Raw genomic sequence first — 23516 nt, 5'->3', positions numbered from 1 at the left:
AACATAATAATAAGTGTTAGAATTATATTAATATATATATATATATATATATATATATATATATATATATATATATATTCAGGGATTCTACAGTATTCACTTCCTTCCCTCGCTCAACCGTTTCCATCTCTCTCTGTTGTCCCATTCTCCATCGTTTAGGCCTTCCTTACTCATGGCGTCGTCTACTTCGTTCCTCCAGGATTTTCGGGGTCGTCCTCTTTTCCTCCTTCCTATGGGGCTCCATTCGGTTATTCTCTTTATCCATCTGCTGTCGCTAGTTCTTCTTACATATCCATACCACTTTAGTATATAGTCTATTTAGTAATAAAGTATAATTTGTTTAAAATATAAATAATAAATAAATAATAAAATTACTTTATTATTTAAATTTTAAACAATTTTAAAAATAATATTTAGATTTTAAAAACACAGAAGGCATGAATATGAAGCTTCGCGCTAGTCTACTGTACCGCCTACTGTACCACCTTTTTTTCTATTCACAGCAGCTCGAAATAGATCAGTTCACGTTAGACCAGACCATTTTTTTTCTTGCCCTCAATCTTGCCTTGTAGAATCAACTGTAGAAGTCGTTATTATAGCAAACATTACTATAGAAAAACTTAGTGCATTTATAACGAACACAGGCAATCAATGTGTATTATAACATCAATACACAACTTTTGTGATCCAGATACTGAAAGAATTTAATTAATATTTCAACAGAACCCATTGCGATAGTAAATCGAACACTTAAATTACAGAAGAAAATTCTAACTTAAAACGATAACATCAATACATAACATTGTGCGTATGATAACATTAATAAATAATTTTTGATACAGGTACTGAAAGAACTTAATTATTATTTCAACAGAGTTGCGATTGGAAAACTAACATTTAAATTACAGAGAAAAATTCGAATTCAAAACGAATTAATACGTATAATTTATGTAACTTTTATTTTATACAACATGTATTTGATAAACATCGTATCAACAAAGTGTACTAATTTTCAAATGATATCAATATTATAGCTAGAACTATATATATGGCTTTTAATTTAATTGAAAGAGCGACAAAAATAATTGTCCAAAAGTTAACGAGATGAAAACAAAATGCATACAAACGAATGTTAGCGGATATCAACTAGATTGATATATCTATAGAATCAGCCCGGTGCTAGGGTGTGAGGTGCCAGCCTGCAAAACTAGAATAGTCGCCCTCGGTTTTTTTTAATTTTATTAAATTTATTTAATTTTTTGGCAATCGTTTCACGTTAATTAAATGGAACACGGGATTATGTTCTTTTAACTGCATAGTAAGCTGACAAACTATTCTGTATTACTAAATACATATTAATACTAAATTAACAAACCTCCTAGTAAACTACATAAAATAAACAAAGCATTTCGAATAAGTGCAAAGGTGTTTGTTTTTGAAACAGAATATATTTACCAATAAATTCTGTTACTACAGGGTAAGAATTCTATGCGTTGTATATTTTTGTATATTTTACGTACGTGGGCTGCAAATAAATACAAATACAGATTAGCTTATTATAACTGGGATTGAAACAAAAGTTAAACAGTTAATTTTTCTACACTAGTAGAAAAAAAGCTCATTTTGGCGCTCACCATCAGGAGCACATTACCAGAGGTGCGAAATATGAGATATTAAGGCTCATAATGCAAGGTAAAATCAAGGGTAAAAGATCCATAGGAAGACGGAGAATTTTCTGGCTGAGAAACCTAAGAGAATGGTATAGTTGTAGCTCAGTAGATCTTTTTAGAGCAGCCGCCAATAAGGTACGGATAGCTGTGATGATAGCCAACCTCCGATAGGAGAAGGAACTAGAAGAAGAAGAATCAGGAGCACCCGCCTGCAGTACATCCCTTGCAGGCCTGTTATTGTCGTCTTTGTATAGAATATAACCATATACTATTATAGCTATGAAAGCGCGGACAATTTTACATACCTAATCTCATTAGTGACATCATACAATAAACCTAGCGAAAAGAATAAAAGGACGATACATATTCTTCTTTAATAAAATTAATAACGCACTAATTAAAGAACTAGGGTCTGATAAAATTGAAGACCAGATCAGTTATATTGCGCAGAACACGAAAACCTTGCGTAATTCGTATTATTGCGAAATATAATTGAACGTTTGGAAAGAAATCACCATTTCTATTGTATAGTAAATGTATTGCATCATTGTAGGTCTAGGGGTGGCCTTAGACAAGGCAAAAAGCTCGAGTTTATTCAGAAAAATATTCCCATAAGATTTTTTTGCTTAATCACTTTCATAAGATACCCCAAAATAAGAATTAGGTAACGGCCCATGCGAAAAGTGGTCCTAATTTATTTAAACGTTTTTTTAAACAAATTGTAACTATAAATTTTTTGGATTTTTTCGATAATTATGAACGAAAAAGGTCTTTTGTAATTTTTCTCTAAAGTTGATGATTTTCGAGTTATAAATAATGTAAAACTGAAAAAAAAACGCAAAATGACGATATTCAGTATCATTCTGAAGCTATGTTCTAGTGGCATTTTAATGCAATTACTATTTTTATTGGAATAAGCCACAATTTAAGTTTAAAATAAGTTTATTTTTTGATGTTGTGATTTCCACTTTGGAAATCGTTCTCATATTAATAAATTAAACAAATGTTGATTTTTGATACTTTATGAAAATTTTTTTTAATAATTTAATTTTTATCTGAGTCATTCATATTAACAATTCAGACTGGAATATGTAACTTTATCAGTTCATTCGATTACATAAAATCAACTTTAACTTAAAAATACCAGTCAGATAAATAATAGCATGTGATTCGTCTTTAAAATTCGGCACTTAAATTCTTCTATTAGTGATTCCATAGTAAATCATGTAGAATAAACAACAAACTCCATTAAACAAAGATTTTATATGACAGCGATCTTTACCCACATTTATCTGGGTATTCAATGCAATACACATACAACAGTGACCATTATCCATTAATTATAGAAAACAACCAACATAACCGCACAACCCATTTTTCTCCGAAATGAAAAATGGATAAAGCAGATTGGAAGCTTTTTGCCGAACAAATAGAGTCGGATATAAACAAGTACTCGACAACAATAATTAATGTCGAAGAATCTCTAGACAACTTGACCAAAATAATTATTAAGGCAGCTGAAAACTCAATCGGTAAAACAGCTCCAACGAAACGCTCCACACCAGTTCAATGGTGGAACGAATCTTGTAAAAAGGTCACTAGAGAAAGTAAAACTGCCTTTAATAAATACAAAAGAAATAAATCACTTGAAAACCAACTAGAATATAAGAGAACTCGAGCCATAACTAGACTTACAATAAAGACAGATAAACGTCAGTCCTGGATTGATTATGTTTCTAAGATAAACAGCTCTACTCCTATGAGTGACATATAGAAGAAGATAAAACGAATATCGGCAAAAAATTTGAATGTAAAAATCAACTCACTTATTATTCAAGATAAGGTTGTTGCCAACGACAACGAAATCGCAGAAGAAATGACTAACACTTATAAACATAGGTTTAGTAATACCCAGTATAACCAGAGTTTTATCACACTTAAGCAACATGAAGAACATAAACTAATTATTGATTTCGACGAAATAGATAAAAGTCCTATAAACTCACCGTTTACAATGGAAGAGTACAATGAAGCCCTTACCTCGTTTAAAGATTCGGCAGCGGGACCTGATGATATTCCGGTAAAATTTATAAGAAATTTACCTTCAAAGGCTCATCAGTACTTACTAAAGTTATTTAATTTAATATGGATGCAACATAAGTTTCCATCAAAATGGCCAGAATCTATTATTATACCAATTTTAAAACCAAACAATCCAAAAAATAATCCAAATTCATATAGACCAATATCTTTGACATGTGCTATGGGTAAATTAATGGAAAAAATTGTAAATAAAAGGCTTTTATGGTCTTGAGAATCACCTAATAATTCTAAATCAAAGTGGTTTTCGTAGAAATCGGTCAACAATGGACAATATTTTAGCATTAGAAAATGACGTACTTGAAGCTTTTGCTGCCAATCAAAAATGCCTCGCAATATTTTTTGACATCAAGGGAGCATATGATACCACTTGGAAACACCTAATAGTTAAAAAACTACATAATTTAAATATCAAAGGATACTGCCTAGCTTTCATTAATAATTTCTTAACCAATCAATCATTCCACCTTAAAACTAATGGTATGCTATCACCAAAAACAAAACTAGAGAATGGTATTCCTCAAGGATCAGTTTTAAGCCCTACACTTTTGTTAGTAGCAATAAATGATGTCCTAACCAATATAAACTCACCACTGAAAGGTCTCTTATACGCAGACGACCTTGTTATCTATGCAAGAAGGCAAAATATGGAAAACATCACGAGTATGCTACAAACGTTTTTACATCAACTAGAGGAATGGTCGCAAAATTGTGGATTTCAATTCTCTACAGAAAAAACACAATTTATATTATTCACAGATAGACAAACTATGCTCTCTCTCTACAGAACTCTAATCAGATCTAAATTAGACTATGGTGCGATAGCACATTCATCGGCTACTGAGTCTTCCCTTAAAATTTTAGATTCAATACACAATACTGCACTCCGCATTATCTTGGGAGCTTACAGAACCACACCAATAGAAAGCCTGTATTGTGAAGCAGCTGAACCATCACTTTATCACAGAAGAATGTACTTAAAGTTAACCTATGCAATTAAATCAAATGCAAATCCTAACAACCACACGTTCAAATATGATCACCTTAACCGATTATCAACGTGTTTCTCCAATAAACCACGTCTACATAAACCTTTCTACCACCGTATCAAAATGGATCTCTTATCTCTGAACACCACCTTACCTCCTTGCTTTCCCGTTAGTTTTGAACCTGCTGCACCATGGACTTTGGGAGTACCTAAAATAATAACTACCCTAACATCATTGGACAAACACACTACTAACCATAGTATAATACATCAAAATCTGCAAAACTTATTATCAAAGTATACAAATTTCTCTCAAATTTATACAGATGCTTTAAAAACAACAGATGGCGTGGGAGCAGCAGTTATATCCTCTAATATGTGTCAAAAATATAAGTCAATACACTATAGTACTCTTAATGCAGAATTATATGCCATATACGAGGCACTCAAATATATTATATCCTCACCAAATCAGAAATATATAATTTTCACTGATTCACTAAACTCACTACAATCTATAGGAAGAATATACCCAGAGAATCATATTCTTGAAAAAATAAAACAAAATCTGTTAGAGATAGAAAATTGTAATAAGGAGGTAATCTTTATTTGGATCCCATCACATAATGGTATTAGAGGTAATGAAGAAGCAGATAAGTGTGCGCGTGAAGCCGTCAATTCAGCTGACTCTATTATTGTGAAATACGTGATAGCTAGTGATGTTTTAAGTGTTATCAAATCGCGGATCCTAAGTGAGTGGCAAAACCGGTGGGAATTTTCAGTGTCCAATCTTCGGAATATTAAACCGACATTAAACTATGGAGATGTTTCCCCACTAAAAGAAGGGATCAAGTGACCATAACTCGTCTTAGATTAGGTCATACCAGTGCCACGCACAAGTTCTTAATTACTAAAGAATCCGAACCAAAATGTGAGCAGTGTAACGTTAAACTCTCGGTGAAACATGTTGTTGTAGACTGCCCAGTTTTCTCCACAGCAAGAATCAATTATGGTATCTCAATAACCTTAAAAAAGCACTTGATGCAAATTGTTCATTCACAAATATGTTAAACTACTTAAAAGCTATTAATTTTGTTAATATATAATATATTTAATATTGTAAATCTGATTCTTGCTAATAACCTTCGGGTTGATGCGAATTTGTAAATAAAAAAAAAAGATTTTATATGTTATTTAAAAACATAAATCCTCGATACGTTATTGACTTACTAATTGTGGTATTTTCTTTTTAATGATTTCCTCCTCTAATATGGTTAACCAGATCCTACTGCATTCTGCCGAGAAATTTGCGACCCAATTGGTCTCATTTAGCATAATTAGAGCCGCTTCTTAGATTTTCATACTTTATAGTATTGTGAACTATACTTGAATCGTTCCGTTGAACCCTATGTTCATTTTCCCATGCGTGTTTACATATTTGATATCTTTCAAATTCTCTCTTTTTAATATAAGATTGACGTTCACATCTAACATTTAATGGTCTCGATCAGTGGCGGCTGGTGACTCAAAAATTTGGTAGTTCTGCAGTATTTTTTGGTTTTTTTTAATTCAATATCTTTTAATCGTTGTATTTTACAACGAGGCTTTTAGTTTGATATTTTACACCATATATTTATTCATTATATATCTATTAAAAAATAATAAAGAACTTACCGATTTTCTTCTTTTCAAATTGAAGATAAATCCAATTATATCAAAAATAGCAATGGTACATTATGGCACACTAGTAATTGTTATATAGTTTATGTTTTTAGTAGAATTTTATCGATAAATACGTGAAACTAAGGAATGCAAACGAAAAAACACTACAAACAAAATCGCCACAACAATAATTGCATTATAGGGTCTTACGAACTAACTACACACAGAGCCAAATATATTATTTTTTTTATAAATAAGCTCGATTCGTCGATTTTTTTTAAAGCAAACTTCTCTATAACTTTTTCATTAAAGTTTGGTATTTCTTTTATAAGTGTTTTTTCTACTGACAACATGGTTAATGCTACAACTCGGTCTTCAGTCATGGAATTTCTCAAGAATGTTTTAATCCGTTTTAAACTCAAAAAGCACCTTTCAGCTTCTGCCGTACTCATGGGCACTGTAATTAGAATTTGAAGCAGTTTTACAGTTTCTTGAAAAGGCTCTGTTAAATTATTTTCAATTAAAAATTTTAAAAAAGGTATTGCCCCATTAATGCCTCTACAGTCTCTTCTAAAATAAATAACAGATAATTCAGTCTTCAAGCGCTCCCTATCTAAATTTGGATATGACGCGCAAGTCAGGCTTAAATTATCATCTGGGAAATTATCACAATAATAATTATCAAATTGCTCAGGATAAAGCAATGAAGTTGCAAGTAGGTGATTTTTAAAAGCTAATCTATCATTTGCACAATTTATGATTATATCACAAACTTCGATAGATGCTCTCCGATGACCTACTGGACTGTTATCCTTCCATAACCTTTTAGTTGGTAATGGTTCAACGCATAAACTAGAACCTTGGTCAATGGTATCATCTATTGAATTTCTAACTGAATTCATGTATCTTTCGAAATCTGTCACCTTTTTATTGATTTCCAAAGGATCCGTTTTAGTCTTTTGAAGGGCATTATACAAAACGTCTACTTGTGGCATTATGCGAGGGAAAAATGTTAACCAAAAAACAAAATTTTGATCCACTAGTATTCTTCGAATGGAAGACACTGAACTACAGACAGCAGCCTTATCAAACGATTCTTCTATTTCTTCCATACATTCGATAAAAGAAGATCGATGTTCAAACACAACATTAACAGTTCGAATATTGAAGTTCCAGCGAGTTGGAGCGCCATGAGGAATTTTCTTCTGGACGATTTTATCTAAAACTGCCACTCGTGGCGAATTTTTAAAAAAGGTAGGGATTTCATTTAAATTTCCGAAAAAAAGTCTAACTTGAGTGTTTTCGGAACAAGCCTTAGACATTATTAAATTTAATTGATGCGCGTAACAGTGTACAAAATGAGCAAATGGATATTTTTCTTTGATTCTGGCTTGAACTCCTGCGTGCTGTCCACACATGACCGCTGCCCCATCATAACTCTGAGCAATTAGTTTATTATTTGAGTTTTCCAGGATAGGATCCAAAACACTGAAAATGTTTTTGCTTAAAGTATCTGCATTTAATTTTGAAGGTACCAAATATGTCCAAAATCGTTCTACTGGTGCTCCATTTCGACAATATCTAAATACTACAACCATTTGTGATTTTGCTGAAATGTCTGTAGTCTCGTCGGCCATGACAGCTAGATATGGAGATTCCCGAATTTCCTCCAAAATTTTATCCTGGCATAATTCCAACATGCAGTCCAAAATATCATTTTGAATTTCTTTAGAAATGCCCTTAAAAACCGTCGATTCTTCCAAGTGTTGTGCTAAAGTTTTATCCAATTCAGCAGTAAAATTTATGAGGCCGCGAAAAATTCCAGGATTGTCGGATGTTTGTGTCTCGTCGTGTCCCCGAAGCGCCAATTCGAAAACACTACAAAATTTTATGCAGTCTATAATTTTTGAGAGAACATACCTATTTTTTGTTACAGCTTCATTGAATTGTTGAATATTTATCCAGTATGCAGAATCTAACTGTTCTTTAATATTCACGGAGCCTAATAAAGCATATTCCATTTGATTGTGCAAATGATGCTTAGAAGTTTCGTGCTTTTTTATTTTATCACTTAAATGTACTAAGTCTGTTACACCAACTTGCGTCCATGACTTATCACCTCCAAAGAGTACACAAGGAAAACAGAAAAGAGCGTTTTTTCTGTTGCAGCCACATATCCAACTATTTCTCGTATAAATATCGCAATTAAATTGTCGTTTGTAATTTTTCCCTCGGCTTGATCCTTCTTTTACGATTTTAATATCCGGCAAAGGACGTCCTTTGCATTTTAATTCTAGTTTTTCGTCATAAGAATATTTAAAGAATCTCTTAACATTAATCAAATTATAAATAACATCCATCCTGAACAGCACTTTTATTCTCATATACTTAATATAAATACCGAATTACGTGCAGGACAACTTATTTTAACAGTCGTCGCGTCGCGATCACCGATTATTTAAAATTACAATAAACGTAGGTTTGTACACACTAGTTCGAACTGCGACAAATGCAGCTCAAATATTGCTTTCAGTCGTCGCCTGAAAAGTGTTGGCGAGGGGTTGAGCGGGTGTTATCGGGGATATCTTTAACAGTTCACAGCTCGGAGTAGCACTGGTCCGGTCAAATAAGTGGGACTTGCTGTCGCCATGAGATGCGACGGACGACAGATTAAAATAAAGGCGGCCATGCACGAAAACCATCTAAATGAATTTAAATTTTATAAGTACCTAGTGATATTTTTTATTTAATTTTCAAAGTAATTTTGTTTGGATTATTTTGGTGGTTCTGCAGCTCCGCAGCACTTATATACCAACCGCCACTGGTCTCGATGTTTCACCTAAATAAAATCGATCGTATTCACAAGGTATTTTATAAATACAATTCTTTTTTCTTTCTTGTTTATTGTTAGATTTGATTTTAGATAAAATAGATTTTAATGTATTTGTTGTTTTGAATGTTGCTGAAATGTTGAATTTTTTTCCTATTGTGTTAAGTTAGGATCCCGTTCTAAGTTGTTCTGTTCCATTCGGTCGATTCTTAAAAATGCCTTATTTATAAATGACAAGGATAATCATTTTTTAATAAAACAGATCTTAACAAATGTTCCTCCTCTTAGAACGAATTTTCGTTAGAACAAGAAATTTTGACTCTATCGTATAAGGACTTAATGATTCTCTTTTTAAATATACCTGAGTCTTATATCCAAGATCGTTCTTTGAGATTAAAACATCCAGTAAGGGTAGTAAGTTATTATATTCCTTTTCCATGGTGAATGTTATTGTCTCTTCTTTATTGATTATCTCATTCAGGAATGTGTCCAACTCTGATCCATGAGGCCATATTGAGAATACATCATCTACATAATATCTCCACAATACTGTTGGTTTTACATTTTGCATTTTGTTTAGAAATTATATTTAATTCAAAATCTTTCATAAATATATTTGCTAATAATGGAGATAAACTAGAGCCCATCGCTAGACCAAATTTTTATTTGTATAATTTATTATTTAGTTGAAAATAGGTATTATCTATATATAATGTTAATAACTCCCTTATAGGTGATACATTTAGTCTTATTCTAGTTACCAATGTATCATCATTCTTTAATTTTATTTTGATTATGTTTAAGTAATGGTTTAGTTTTAGTAATAAGTTTTATCTAATGGTACATTTTGTAAATAATTTATTTATGTCAAAACTAACTAAAACATATTTTTTTTTTATTTAGAAAAAACATATAATCCACATCAACCACGCAGGGTTATTAGTGGAGTAACGTACACAAGAGTTCATTTTATTTACATTAAATATATGTATATAAACGTAATTCTTTTAAATAAATTATTACATGGTCAGTGTTTATGGTTAAAGTGGTTTTGATGTCATCTGAGATTTCATATTTTCTTCTTGTTTCTTCGTGGTACTGGCAGTCAATCAGAATATGCTTTACAGTCAATGGGAGAGAACAGTTTTTGCAGGTTGAAGAAGATTCTTTGTTGATTAAGAATTTATGGGTCAGTGCAGTGTGTCCAATCCTTAGTCGATTAGTTATTACTTGGTCCCTTCTATTGGATGGATTATTCAAGATGGTCTTCACAAGGGGATAAATCTCATATAGTTTGGTTCCTGAATCTTTCCAGTAGTCTTGCTATATGTTCATACAGTGGTCTTTAATTAGGTTTTTGAGATCGGAGTATGGGTAATTCCTTGATTTGGTTGTGTATTATGAGTTTATTTGACTTGTGTTTGCTAGGTTGTCCACTTTCTCATTTCCAGCTATTCCTACATGCGACGGTACCCACATAAATGCTACTTCTTTTCGAGTTGATTGAATTATATTTATCTCATTTTTTATGGCCCGAAATATTGGATTTGTAGGGTATATTTGTTTTACACCTAATAGACCATTTAATGAGTCAGTGATGATGACACATTTATTCTCACTACGCGTTTTTAAGAAAATTAAGGATTCCAAAATGGCTGTGGTCCCGCCTGTGAGGATGCAGCAGTTTTTAGGTACGGATATAGTGTGAGTAGTGTATTTACAGTAGTATGCAGCAGCGTGTCCGTCATGAGCTTTAGAGGCATCACTGAAAATTTGGAGATAATTAGGATAATGAGATATCACTTCGAAGTGTTTAATGAAAATCAGATTTGTAGTTGATTTGGGGTATTTTGTGAGGTTTAAGTCAATGGTAAGTGGTTGGATTGTCCATGGAGGAAAATTTACACTGACTTGTAGAGATCGATTTAGCTTATCCATATCAAAGTTAGAAGATTTTATTTGTTCTATAAGGGGAGTACTTTTTTTAGTCAGTTTTGTAGAACCAATACTGGGATGGCAAATTTGGGAGAATACTGGATGTTGTTTTTGTGCTGATATTTTCCCTATATAGTTTGAGGATATTTGTTGGCGTCTAATATACAGAGGTGTAAAAACTCACTTAAACTTGTAAGCTACTAATAGGACTAGTTCTGAAGGCACTCAGTGCTAATCTCAAAGCTGTAGATTGTATGCTATTTAGTTTTTTAGATATGCAACGGTAATCTAATTTACTTCTAATAAGTGATTTGTAAAGGTTAATTAATGTTTTACAGTCGGCACCCCAAACTTTATTAGACAATATTTTAAGTATGTTTAACCGGTTTTGGCATGCTTGTTGTATTTTCTTAATATGCACATTTCAATTTGATTTTTTATCGAAAGTTAGGCCTAAAACACTTACTTTTGTTGACTGCTTTATAGATAAATCATTTAATGTTAAATTAATTGTATGGTGAGTGTTATTTTTACTAAAAATTAGGTATTGAGTTTATTCTGCAGAAAAATTGAATCCGGTTTGTAATGTCCAGTTTTGTAACTAAAATATTAATTAAATTAAATTCAATATTCGATAATTAATTTACAAAATATTGTGGATTTTTTATAGATATATATTTTTATATTCTGGCTTATTCCCAATAAAAATAGTAATTGCATGACGATTTTCAAGGCTCAAAAACACTAGTACAAAATTCAATACAAGATTCTCACTCAGAGGTCTAACCAAATTACATCAAGTCATCGCGCGGTCCACGTATAATTTATTTCGCCTTCACCACGCATTATTATGCTCGCCATAAAACATAGCAAGAAATTTTTAAATTAAGTATTTGTTAAACACAAATTTTATAAAAATAAAGTGTTTTTGTGACTGTGATCAAACAAGATCAAGTTATTTTAAAAGTCAAAAATCTACAATTTACTTCAACATCGAATTGATACCTGCTGATACATCCACAACAGGATGAAAAGTATAATTTTTGCTTTTATTGCGTAACTTCGTTTATTCCAGGACTTCCAGACTGGACTTCTTGTTATTTCGTATAGATGTCGCTGCTAGCGTACCTGGCTGTTATTTTGGTTATAATGGCCAAATACTAGACTGCATTTCATTTCAGTTGAACTTCCACAAGTGTTCCTGATGATGAGTTGAATAATAATAACTCGTGTAGAGCAATGGTGGAGTTCCTATTTAAATGAAATGCAATCTTTTACTTTCATTTAAATGTCTTTCTCTAGGTAAAGAGCGAAAAAGATAGTAATTTTCAAAGGTGAATCGTAGATGCATGTTGAAGTAAAATGATACTTCTAGCGTCGTTAAAAGTCTCTAGTAAGAGGCTTTGAATTTGCGGTTCACCTAATTTACTATCAGAGAGAGGTTTTTGGACTTCTTGTTACTTCGTATATATATATATATATATATATATATTTTTTTTGTCGCCTCTTGAAACTGAAATCTACTGATTGCAAACTTTAATATATTTTTTTTGCCTTTTTAATATGGTATATTATTTTACAAATAAGAATTTCTCTCAAGACGAATGGAAAGAGAGCAAAAATCTGCGAGAAACAAAACTGGTTAGGTCTTCGACTGTTGTTGTAACAAGACTACTTTTTAAATCATTACACAGGTATGTTAAAACATTTTAGTGATTAGTTACATAGTTGTGTAGGACAGGATTGTTTTTAGGGAGACTCTTAACTCGACCATCGGTGAAACATATTAAAACACATATTTATACATGAAAATATTCTCTAAAACATATTTTTGTTTACACTATATTGTTCGTATTTAAATTTTCTTTGCTGTTAAATATCGAAGAAAAATATACTCCGCCAAAAAAGTATCGCATCACTTATAAAATTACAAATATTTCTGACAGCATTTGGTTAATTTAAATTATTTCTTTCTGGCCCTTAAGAATATTAAGGCTAGAATAAATATTAAAAAGAAATTTGTAAACACAGCTTACTCTTTAAGAAAAAAAATGTTAATTGCTATTTTGTCTGGTTTTTACATTAACAGCCTTTATTTTACTTTTATAAAAAGTTGAAGACGGAAGGAGTCAAAAATATGTGGCAAATTTAGTGGGTGTAAATCAGTCGACAGTATCACGAGTGGTAGTAAGGTACCGAGAGACTGATCTTTATGAAAGACGAGCTGTAATAAGTCGGCCAAGAGCAACTACGCATGTGGACAATAGATTTTTAGTCCTTCAGGTTTTGCGTCGAAGACATGTGACTGTAAGTCAACTTCAACATGACTTAGCCGAGACTCTAAATGTATGTGTATCTTCAGAAACTGTTAGGTACATCTTAAGACAGCCTGGAATTAGGGCCAGAGTAGCTGCCACTGCCCCGAGACTTACAAGGGAACACCGTATAGCACGTCTAACATTTGCAAGAAAGCACGTAAACTGGAATACCGACGACTGGAGTAACATACTCGGAGAATACCAGTTTATAGACGAAATGGTGAGCGTTATTTTCAATGCAACCTAAGACCGTCGACAAACTTTGGAGAAGGATAAACCGAATTGGTACAGCTAGATGAAGGATCCTTAACTGCTGATAGGTACATTAGAGAAATGCGGGAAATGCATGTTGTTTCTTACGCCCCATTTATTTTGTTTTAATGCAAGACAATGCACGCCCACACGTCACAAGAATCATTAACGAGTACCTTCAAGAGCTAAATTTACAAGTTTTGAATTGGCCAGCGCGCAGCCCGGATTTAAATCCAATAGAACATGTTTGGGACCATCTTTACAGAAGGGTGAGATCTGGTAATGTGACGCCAGCTAATCTTCAGGACCTGCAACGGTTGTTAACCGTAGAATGGGATAATATCGATCAAGATTATCTAAGAAGATTAATTGGAAGTATGCCACAACGTTGTCTAGATGTTATAAGAGCTAGAGGAGGCAATACGTCTTACTAAATTCTTCTACTTCTAATTTATGAAATAAATTAAATAAATCCTTTGTTTTTCATACATTCTGCATTTTTCTTTTAATACTTGTTACATACATAAAAAACAAAAAAAAACAACAGTAAAAAATCCATGTTTTTAATTATTTTTAATACAAAATTTGCAGTTTCATAGGTGATGCGATACTTTTTTGGCGGAGTGTATATTTGGAGCAATTAATTTGTAAAACATTAAGTTTTCTGCTATAGGTTTTGAAGATTAGGTTCTAACAATTAAAACTCCACAGCGTCTGGACAATAAAAGCGATCGGTAATTTTAATATTCTAATGAGAATTGTAAAAAATGGCAAATCTCGAGCAGCATTTATTTATTTAACACCTTCATTCAAATTGACTTTATTTGCTGCAAAATGCAAAAAGTACATCCAAAAGATACACTTTTCACTTTTAAAGGGCAGTTTGATTTTGGTCGATAGGACACTCTGACCAAAAGATATTGAATTTTACCATCGTGTTGGTAAAATTCAATATCGCTTAGGTCGCTACATCCGTTGTTCCTAAGAGAACAGTTCATTCTACATAAAAAGGGCTAATAAACATTTTTATTCAAAATTATCTCAGCTATATTTTTTTTTATTTGAAATATTTTTTTCTACGGCATACAGATTCTTGGTTAATCCATTTTTTCCCCTAAATACGAGCAGGGGTTTTAGGGTAAGCCAGGGTAAAAACATATTCAGCAAAATTCGGCTTGTTCGTATGATTATTAGATGTCAAGTGGCATTTTCGTCTCTGACGAATGGAGTATAAGAAACCCCACTAGAATATAAGAAACCCTTTAGCTCCTAAATTTCACCCCCTAGATTAGTTATAGTTAAAACAATGTCATTGAATACCTTCTCTCCACTGATTTGAATGGAAATTTGGATTTAGGTTATACTTACCCTCCACTTCAAAACTGGACTTGTCCCGTTGATTGTATTTATTTTTTTTTTTGGGTGAAAACGATCCCTATTGGAAAAGAAACGGGTGTGGCAGTCCAGTGGGACTGCCGGTACAAGTTATACTTCTATACACGCGTTCGTCGTTAGAAATTTATATGGGAGTCAATCTGCACAATCATTACATATGTAATCATATAGGTAAGAGAGAGCAGAAAGAGAAAAATAATTAGGTATACAGTTATATGGTGCATCGTTTGCTGTATATAAACATTTGACCTGTAATAGGAGTATAGTAAGTAAATGAAGGATTGAATCAATATTTTAATGAAAATATATATTTTTATTTTCATATATCTATAAAAGGAGTTGAATGCAAAAAATTTTTTTTACACATACTCTACAGTAAAATTCATTGTTAATTTTGTTATTAATATAAAAATACAATACACTGCAACATAATTCAATATAATAATATAATACATATTTAAATTCAATAGTCATAAGTATTTAAAAATGACAATATACGTAACTTACTTACGCATATGTTTAAATTATCATGATAACAATATTAATAAAAAAAATATTGTTTGTATATAAAAAGTACACACATGATACTATGACTAACAAGATAGGATCTTCCCGTAGCCCAAAATCGGTCGTGTTCGCGCATGCCGTCATTGGAGAGTAGAATTTGAATTCTTCTTAAAGTTAAATGCGATTTTTATGCATTCTGTGATGAAATTATTCAATTAGCAAAATAATAATATTAAATAAAGGTTTAATAATTACAATAATCGTACACAAAAGGATATCTCCAAACTATTTATTAAAGATTATTTATTGACACATACAAAAACTGACATTACGAACGTGCATTTCTCCAATTACGTCACGACTTATGCGTAATATCTTATCTTCTTAATCATAGTATCATGAGTACACATTTGAACTTTCTTGAGATATTTACAAGTTTTAATTTATAATTTAACATGCCTAACGAAGCTTGTTACTCCCGTGCAAATTTCCGTTTCACTCCCGTGCAAATTTCCAAAGTCGAACGTGCGTATAGAAGTATACCTTTAAAAACAAACAACTCAGATTATGTTGTAAATTTTCATTTTATTTTAAAATTTAGCATTTTTGCGTATATTACATATATTTAATAAAATTAAGGTGGGGTTTTTAAATATTTCAAAAATAGGATAGAAAATTTATATTGGGATTCGAACTCACATACACCAGCGTATGAGTCAAACACGTAAAATATTTGCCAATTGGACGTGACACAAACGTATTTCAAAATTGACAGTTCTCGTTCATACAGTGATTTATTGAGATTATTATTTTGAAATACAAAGGACTAAAATAATTATGAACATTATAAATAATACAAAACATATAACATAAATAATAATATTAATAAATATTATATATATAGTTATATATATATATATATATATATAAATATATATATATATATATATATATATATATATATATATATATATATATATATATATATGTATATACAGATTGAACGAATTTAAAACGGAACATACGAATCAATGTATTTCGGCTCAACTCCGCTCTAGGTGGTTGGCCAACAAAAGGTTGTCAAATAATTATATTATAAAAATCCAATACTTCAGCGGGCTGCTGGATTCGGAACTCATTCAAGAACAAGTCAAAACTCCACCCAAAAAAACTAGACTAAACAAGCAGTTATTATGCTGTCAAACCACTTATCGCTTCCTTATAGTCCAAGAGATAGAGCCGAAATTTTGAACTGATCAGTAATATGACATTTCTCTATTGGAATATATTCATTGTAACTGGGTTAAGACTTTGCCTTACAGGCGGAAGCCCCTCGTGGTACAGGGGGTGGCTATACAGGGATAAAATTGTCATTTTTTTCGGAAAAATTAACGATCGATAATATGGCTGAAAATTTGCCCAGAATAAGATCTTGGTATAACTAGACGAAATCCCAAAGGGCGGACGCGAGAGTAGATACATAAGGTGTGGCAGACAGGGGTGAAATTGCAATTTTTTGGGGAAAAATTAATGATAAGTAATATGTCCGCCATTTTAGTGGCTCATTATTTAGCCCCTAAAAACTTTAAATCCAAAAGGACGGACAGCTGGGTTGGTACAGAGAGCCACAAGACGGGGTCAAATGTACCACTTGCCTGCGCATTTTAGGTCTCGGTAACAATTTTCAAACTGATTTTATTATGATATTTTTATACCGATTGATTTGAAAATTTGTATGCTTACTTCTGTTACTATTCTGAGAAGCGTCAAGTAAAGTGTTCACGCCTCTATCTAATTCAAGTTTATTGTATGCATTTTTACAATCCGGCAACATAGTGGCGTAGGGATATATATTGTGCCATATGTGAAGATAAGGCGAGTCCCTTAAGGCACCCCAAAGAAGACAGCACTCAAGTACGAGACGGGATCGGTGATACAACATTAGAGCGAGCGGACATAATACTTAATAAGCGTTATATATATTCATGTATTGTGTAATTCAAAATAAAATCAGTTTTGTTTTCGCACGGAGTTTGATTATTAACCAGCGGCACAAGCGAAGTGCATATCAAGCAAATCCATGTTCACGCCTCTATCTAATTCAAGTTTATTGTATGCATTTTTACAATCCGGCAACATAGTGGCGTAGGGATATATATTGTGCCATATGTGAAGATAAGGCGAGTCCCTTAAGGCACCCCAAAGAAGACAGCACTCAAATACGAGACGGGATCGGTGTAACAACATTCAGAGCGAGCGGACATAATACTTAATAAGCGTTTATATATTGTATTGTGTAATTCAAAATAAAGTCAGTTTTGTTTTCGCACGGAGTTTGATTATTAACCAGCGGCACAAGCGAAGTGCATATCAAGCAAATCCATGGTCTATTCGAGCCGAATCATCAAATTCTTGTGTTGAAACAGTGTAAATTCACCGAATTCCGAACTCATATTTGTGTCATCACATTAGCGGGCGAAATAGTGCATTCATAGTGGCCCGAGCGCGTTATAGACTGTCGAACGTTGTTCTTAAGACAGTTACATAATTGGACAACTGTGGGTTTAAAATCTGTGAAGACCTGAGGCATATCCTTGGCGCCAGGAGGCTAGGGCTGTTAGAATAAACATACAATATTTTGGTGAGCATTATCCATTTCACATTCCCTTATTTATCAGTCTTTGTACCTTTATTCTGCACATGTGATAATTCTGAGAACGTTAGGGTCGAATATCAAGCGATTTATATTCTGTTTCTGTTTACTGTTTAATTCATTATAAAATTATGGAGAATTTAAAGCGAAAAAGGGGCGGTTTTAAATGCAAACTCACAATATTTTCGAAATTTATATTAGCGTTAAATGATAAAATAACTAAGGGTGAAACGATTTCAGATTTAGAAGTATTACAGGCTATTGAAATGGTAAATAATATAGAACATTTACAGGGCGAATTCGATGAAGTTCAAGGGCAAATAGAAAATACGGTTCAATTTGAATTATTAGAGGATGAATATACGGAGCGCGAAGAATTCTATAACAAATATTATTCACAATTAGCGGTAGCGCGAAAAATCATTCGCGATAATCAACAAGTAGCTTGTATAGAAAGCGATAAAGCAAGTGAGCGCTCTAAGAATTCATATACAGGGCATTGTATTGAGCTTAAACCTATCGAGTTACCAAAATTTGATGGTAATTATAATAATTGGTTAGATTTTGCAGATCTTTTTGAATCTTTAGTTAACAGAAATGAGTACTTAGACAATATAAGGCGTTTTCATTATTTACGAAGTTCATTACAGGGCGGTGCGGGCGGCAGGTCATACGAACATTAGAGTTTACCGCCGAAAACTATGCAGTTGCGTGGAAATTAATTAGGGAAAGGTACGATAATAAGAGATTATTAATTTCCAATCATATTAATGCCTTATTTAATATAGAGCCAATACATAAAGAGTCATCTAATAGATTGCGGCAATTAGTTGACATTTTTTCTAAGCATTTATACGCGTTAAAGCAGCTAGGGCTACCTACTAATTCGTGGGACATACTCATTATTCATATTATTTCTTGTAAGTTCGATACATCGACTTTACGCGCATGGGAGAATAGCAAAACACATAATGAAATTCCTAGTTTTGATGATTTTAAAACGTTTTTAAAATCAAGGGCGGACCTCTTAGAATCTCTTGAGGTAAATCAAGCTGAAAAACAAAATACACGGAATATTTCTCAGGCGGGCGCATATTCACGGAATACGAAATATTCACATAACATTCGCGGTCTATATTCATCACAGGGAACTTTAAATAAATCGGATAATACACAGTGTTGCCCTATTTGCAAAAGGGAACACAACATTTATCAATGCGGCGAATTTTCAAAACTTTCATCTAGGGACAGGTTTGATAAAGTAAGACAGGTCAATCTTTGCACGAATTGTCTTAAACCTGGACATTTCTATAAGCGGTGTAGACAATCAACATGCAAGAAATGCGCTTCAAGACACCATACGTTATTGCATCCAGATAGATCAAGCGAACAGAACGCAGCTTTAGTTCATCAACCGGTAGAAAACGCGAGCGATATACGATCTGCAGATAATATACAAGGTAGTTTAAACACTACCAATTTGTCAGTTTCGGCAGTTAGCGCTGCAGATCAAACTATACTGTCCACAGTATTAGTTAATATTTTTGACGGCCAAGGTAAGGCATACATAGTGCGAGCTTTGTTAGATTGCGGTTCACAAAGCTCATTCATAACCGAAAATTTATGCGATAAACTTGGATTAAAAACGACAAGCGCGAATATATCAGTCATGGGCATAAATAATACTGCATCTCCCGTTCGATTCAAATGCGAAATAAATATACAGTCGCGTAGCGATATAACTTTTCATAAAACTTTAAATTGTTTCGTAATACCAGAAATTACGGGGTGCGTGCCGGCATCTGAAATAAACATTAGCGATTTGCAGATACCTAAACATTTTAAAATTAGCGGATAATTATTTTCATAAACCACAAAGGGTCGAATTGTTGATAGGAAGTGATCTATTTTGGCAAATACTGGGCGCAAACAGAATTAGTTTAGGTAAAAATAAACCATTCATGCAAGAAACAATGTTTGGCTGGATCATAGCAGGGCCGTATATCAGCCAAAACAAAGCATCAGAAAAGCGAATAACTAAGTGTAATTTCACAAACACAATCGAAGTTACAGAACAGCTAAGTAAGTTCTGGGAACTTGAAGAGGTTTTCAATGGAAAACCTGCACTCTCGGGCGAAGAAATTGCATGCGAAAAACACTTCGAAGATACGGTGAAACGCGACGCGACAGGCAAATTCATAGTATCATTGCCATTCAAGGAATCGATAAGTTCACTCGGTGATTCATTTCGTCAAGCAAAAAATAGATTTTTAAATCTCGAGCGTAAATTGAATAAAGATGCCAATCTTAAAACTCTTTATAGCGAATTCATCCAGGAATATAAAGAATTAGGACATATGAAAGGTTTATGCAGAATTACGGAAGCGGCAACAGACTTTAGGGTAAATACTACATTTTATTTTATGCCACATCATCCAGTATTAAAAGAAAATTCTTTGACGACACGTTTGCGCGTTGTGTTCGATTGTAGTGCGCCAACTACAAACGGCATTTCATTAAATAGTATTCAAATGGCAGGACCAACCTTACAAAATGATTTACTCTCCATTTTATTGCGTTTTAGAACACACTTATATGTAGTTAGTGCGGATATAGAAAAAATGTACCGTCAGGTATTGGTTGCAGATGATCAAAAATCCTTACAATGTATCTTATGGCGAAATAATCCGGAAGAACCGATTGAAATATTTCAGTTACAAACAGTTACGTACGGTATGAAATGCTCTTCTTACTTAGCGATTAAATGTCTAATGACATTGGCAGAGGAGCAAGAAGCTAAAAATCCTAACATTGCTAGCATTATTAAATCCGATTTTTATGTGGACGACCTTTTGACAGGTTTTGATTCAAAACAGAAAGCGCGCGAAGCATGTAAACAACTTTTTGAGATCCTCAAAACCGGAGGATTTACATTGCGTAAATTCTATTCAAATGATCCTGAAATATTAAGAGATATACCGGATAATTCAACTACGGGTTCCGTTATTCAATTCGGTGAAAACGAGAAGGCGAAAACTTTGGGATTATTGTACTCACCGCAATCAGATACTATGTTTTATAGCATAAGTTCATCTCTAGGCCATATAATCACAAAGCGAACTTTATTATCGGACATAGCTCAAATTTTTGATCCCTTGGGTCTATTAAGTGCGTGTACCATCATAGCGAAAATTATGTTACAACAACTATGGCTCGAGCGTCTTTCATGGGATGATCCCATACCGGAGCATTTAGCAAATAATTATTTACAGTTTAGGAATAAATTAGGAAGCTTAAACAATTTAAAAATACCTCGGCATGTTATATGTTCTAGTAAGGTCAAACTAGAACTTCATGGATTTTGCGACTCCTCAGAAAAGGCGTACGGTGCTTGCATTTTCATTAAATCTACCGATTCGTTAGGCAGGTCGTATTCATTCTTATTATGTGCAAAAAGCAAGGTTGCGCCCTTAAAGCCAGTTACTTTGCCGCGTTTAGAGCTCTGTGGAGCAGTAATTTTATCGCGTTTGACCAATAAGGTCAAAAATTCATTAAATGTGCAATTTGATACGTGTTACCTCTGGACAGATTCATCGATAGTACTTAGTTGGTTGAAAACAGCAGCCAATGCATTGAAGACGTTTGTTAGTAACCGCGTAGCAGAGATCCAGGAAACCACTTCGTTTGCGCAGTGGCGTCATGTGCCAGGCAAGGATAATCCTGCAGATCTAGTGTCCAGAGGCGTGGAACCAGATAAAATAATGGAGTGCAACTTATGGTGGCATGGACCGGAGTGGATCATGCAAGATTCAGATAAATGGCCAAATTTACAAGTTGTCCCCACTGAAACAAGCGAAACGAGGAAAAACATAAAGGTTTTTACGAATAAACTTGATGAAACACAGAATACGGAAGTATTTTCATTTGAGCGCTTCTCTAATATTTTACGTTTAAAAAGAACCGCTGCATATGTGTTCAGATTCATCCGCATGTGTAAAAATAAGGAAAGAACTTCTGAACCCCTTTCTTTGGATGAAATACATTCTGCATTTAATCGTATTCTAAAACTGTGTCAATCACAGTCATTTTCTAATGAAATAAAGCATTTGAACCAAAAGGGATCTTTAGATAAAAACAGCAAACTTATAAATTTATCTCCATTTCTTGATGATCAGGGCATCATGAGAGTAGGCGGGCGTTTAAAGCATTCCGAGTTTACGTATGACAAAAAACATCCCATCATTTTAGCGGCAGATCATATAGTTACGTCGTTAATATTTAATCATTTTCACAAGGATCTTATGCATGCTGGTCCTCAACTTTTACTTGCAACTATAAGAGAAACTTTCTGGCCGTTATCAGGAAGAAATTTAGCGCGACGTACCGTACACAAATGTGTAAAATGTTTTAGATTAAAATCTAAATCCATTCAGCCAATAATGGGTGACCTACCTGCCCAGCGTCTCGCAGGTGGCCCACCATTTATTGTAACAGGTGTAGATTATGCGGGCCCTTTCTTAATTCGCGATAGAAAGGGTCGAGGTTGTAAACTAATAAAGAGTTACATGTGTCTTTTTATTTGTTTTTGTACGAAGGCCATACATTTAGAATTAGTTACAGAACTGTCTAAGGAATCATTTCTGTTGGCCTTTAAAAGATTTATTGCGCGAAGAGGCAAGCCTCAAAGGATGGTCTCCGACAATGGAACCAATTTTATAGCAGCTAGTTCGGAGTTAAAATTGTTAAGCAAATTTTTAGAGCAGCACACTCCCGCGATAAGAGAATCCTTGCTAAAGAATAATATTTCGTGGTCCTTCATACCTCCCTATTCTCCACATTTTGGCGGACTGTGGGAAAGCGGAGTAAAAACAGTTAAGCATCATTTGCATAGGGTTTTGGGAAACGCGCACTTAACGTTCGAGGAATTTTATTCGTTGCTTGTGCAGATTGAAGCTATAATAAATTCCCGACCCATTCATCCTTTATCCTGTGATCCAAATGATCTCTCCCCATTAACTCCTGCACATTTTCTCATCGGAAGACCACTTATTACCAATCCAGATCCAGATTTGCGTCATGTTCCAGTTAATCGGCTCTCAAAATTCCAGCATATTCAGCAGCTTTCTCAGCATATATGGGAACGATGGAACAAAGAATACATCTCCGAACTACAAAAACGCACGAAATGGACTACTACTAACGGTGA

At 33.4% G+C, this 23516-nt stretch overlaps 2 protein-coding genes across 2 annotated transcripts in view; one reads left to right on the top strand and one right to left on the bottom strand.

Moving 5' to 3' along the window:
* LOC140443340 (very long chain fatty acid elongase 4-like) overlaps positions 1-23516 on the top strand; it is a 217402-nt gene that overhangs the window by 86233 nt on the left and 107653 nt on the right. The window lies entirely within an intron of this gene.
* Positions 6627-8780, bottom strand: LOC140444272 (zinc finger MYM-type protein 1-like). The gene has a single exon (XM_072536018.1). The coding sequence runs from the start codon at positions 8778-8780 to the stop codon at positions 6627-6629; it is 2154 nt and encodes a 717-aa protein (XP_072392119.1).

The sequence above is a fragment of the Diabrotica undecimpunctata genome, chromosome 6 (genome assembly GCF_040954645.1).
Source record: "Diabrotica undecimpunctata isolate CICGRU chromosome 6, icDiaUnde3, whole genome shotgun sequence".
NCBI lineage: Eukaryota > Metazoa > Arthropoda > Insecta > Coleoptera > Chrysomelidae > Diabrotica > Diabrotica undecimpunctata.
The sequence above is the reverse complement of the archived record's forward strand: the minus strand, read 5'-3'. Positions and strand labels throughout refer to the sequence as shown.

Coding starts and splice junctions, on each gene's coding strand:
- LOC140444272 (XM_072536018.1), bottom strand. CDS start 8,780: ATGGATGTTATTTATAATTTGATTAATGTTAAGAGATTCTTTAAATAT.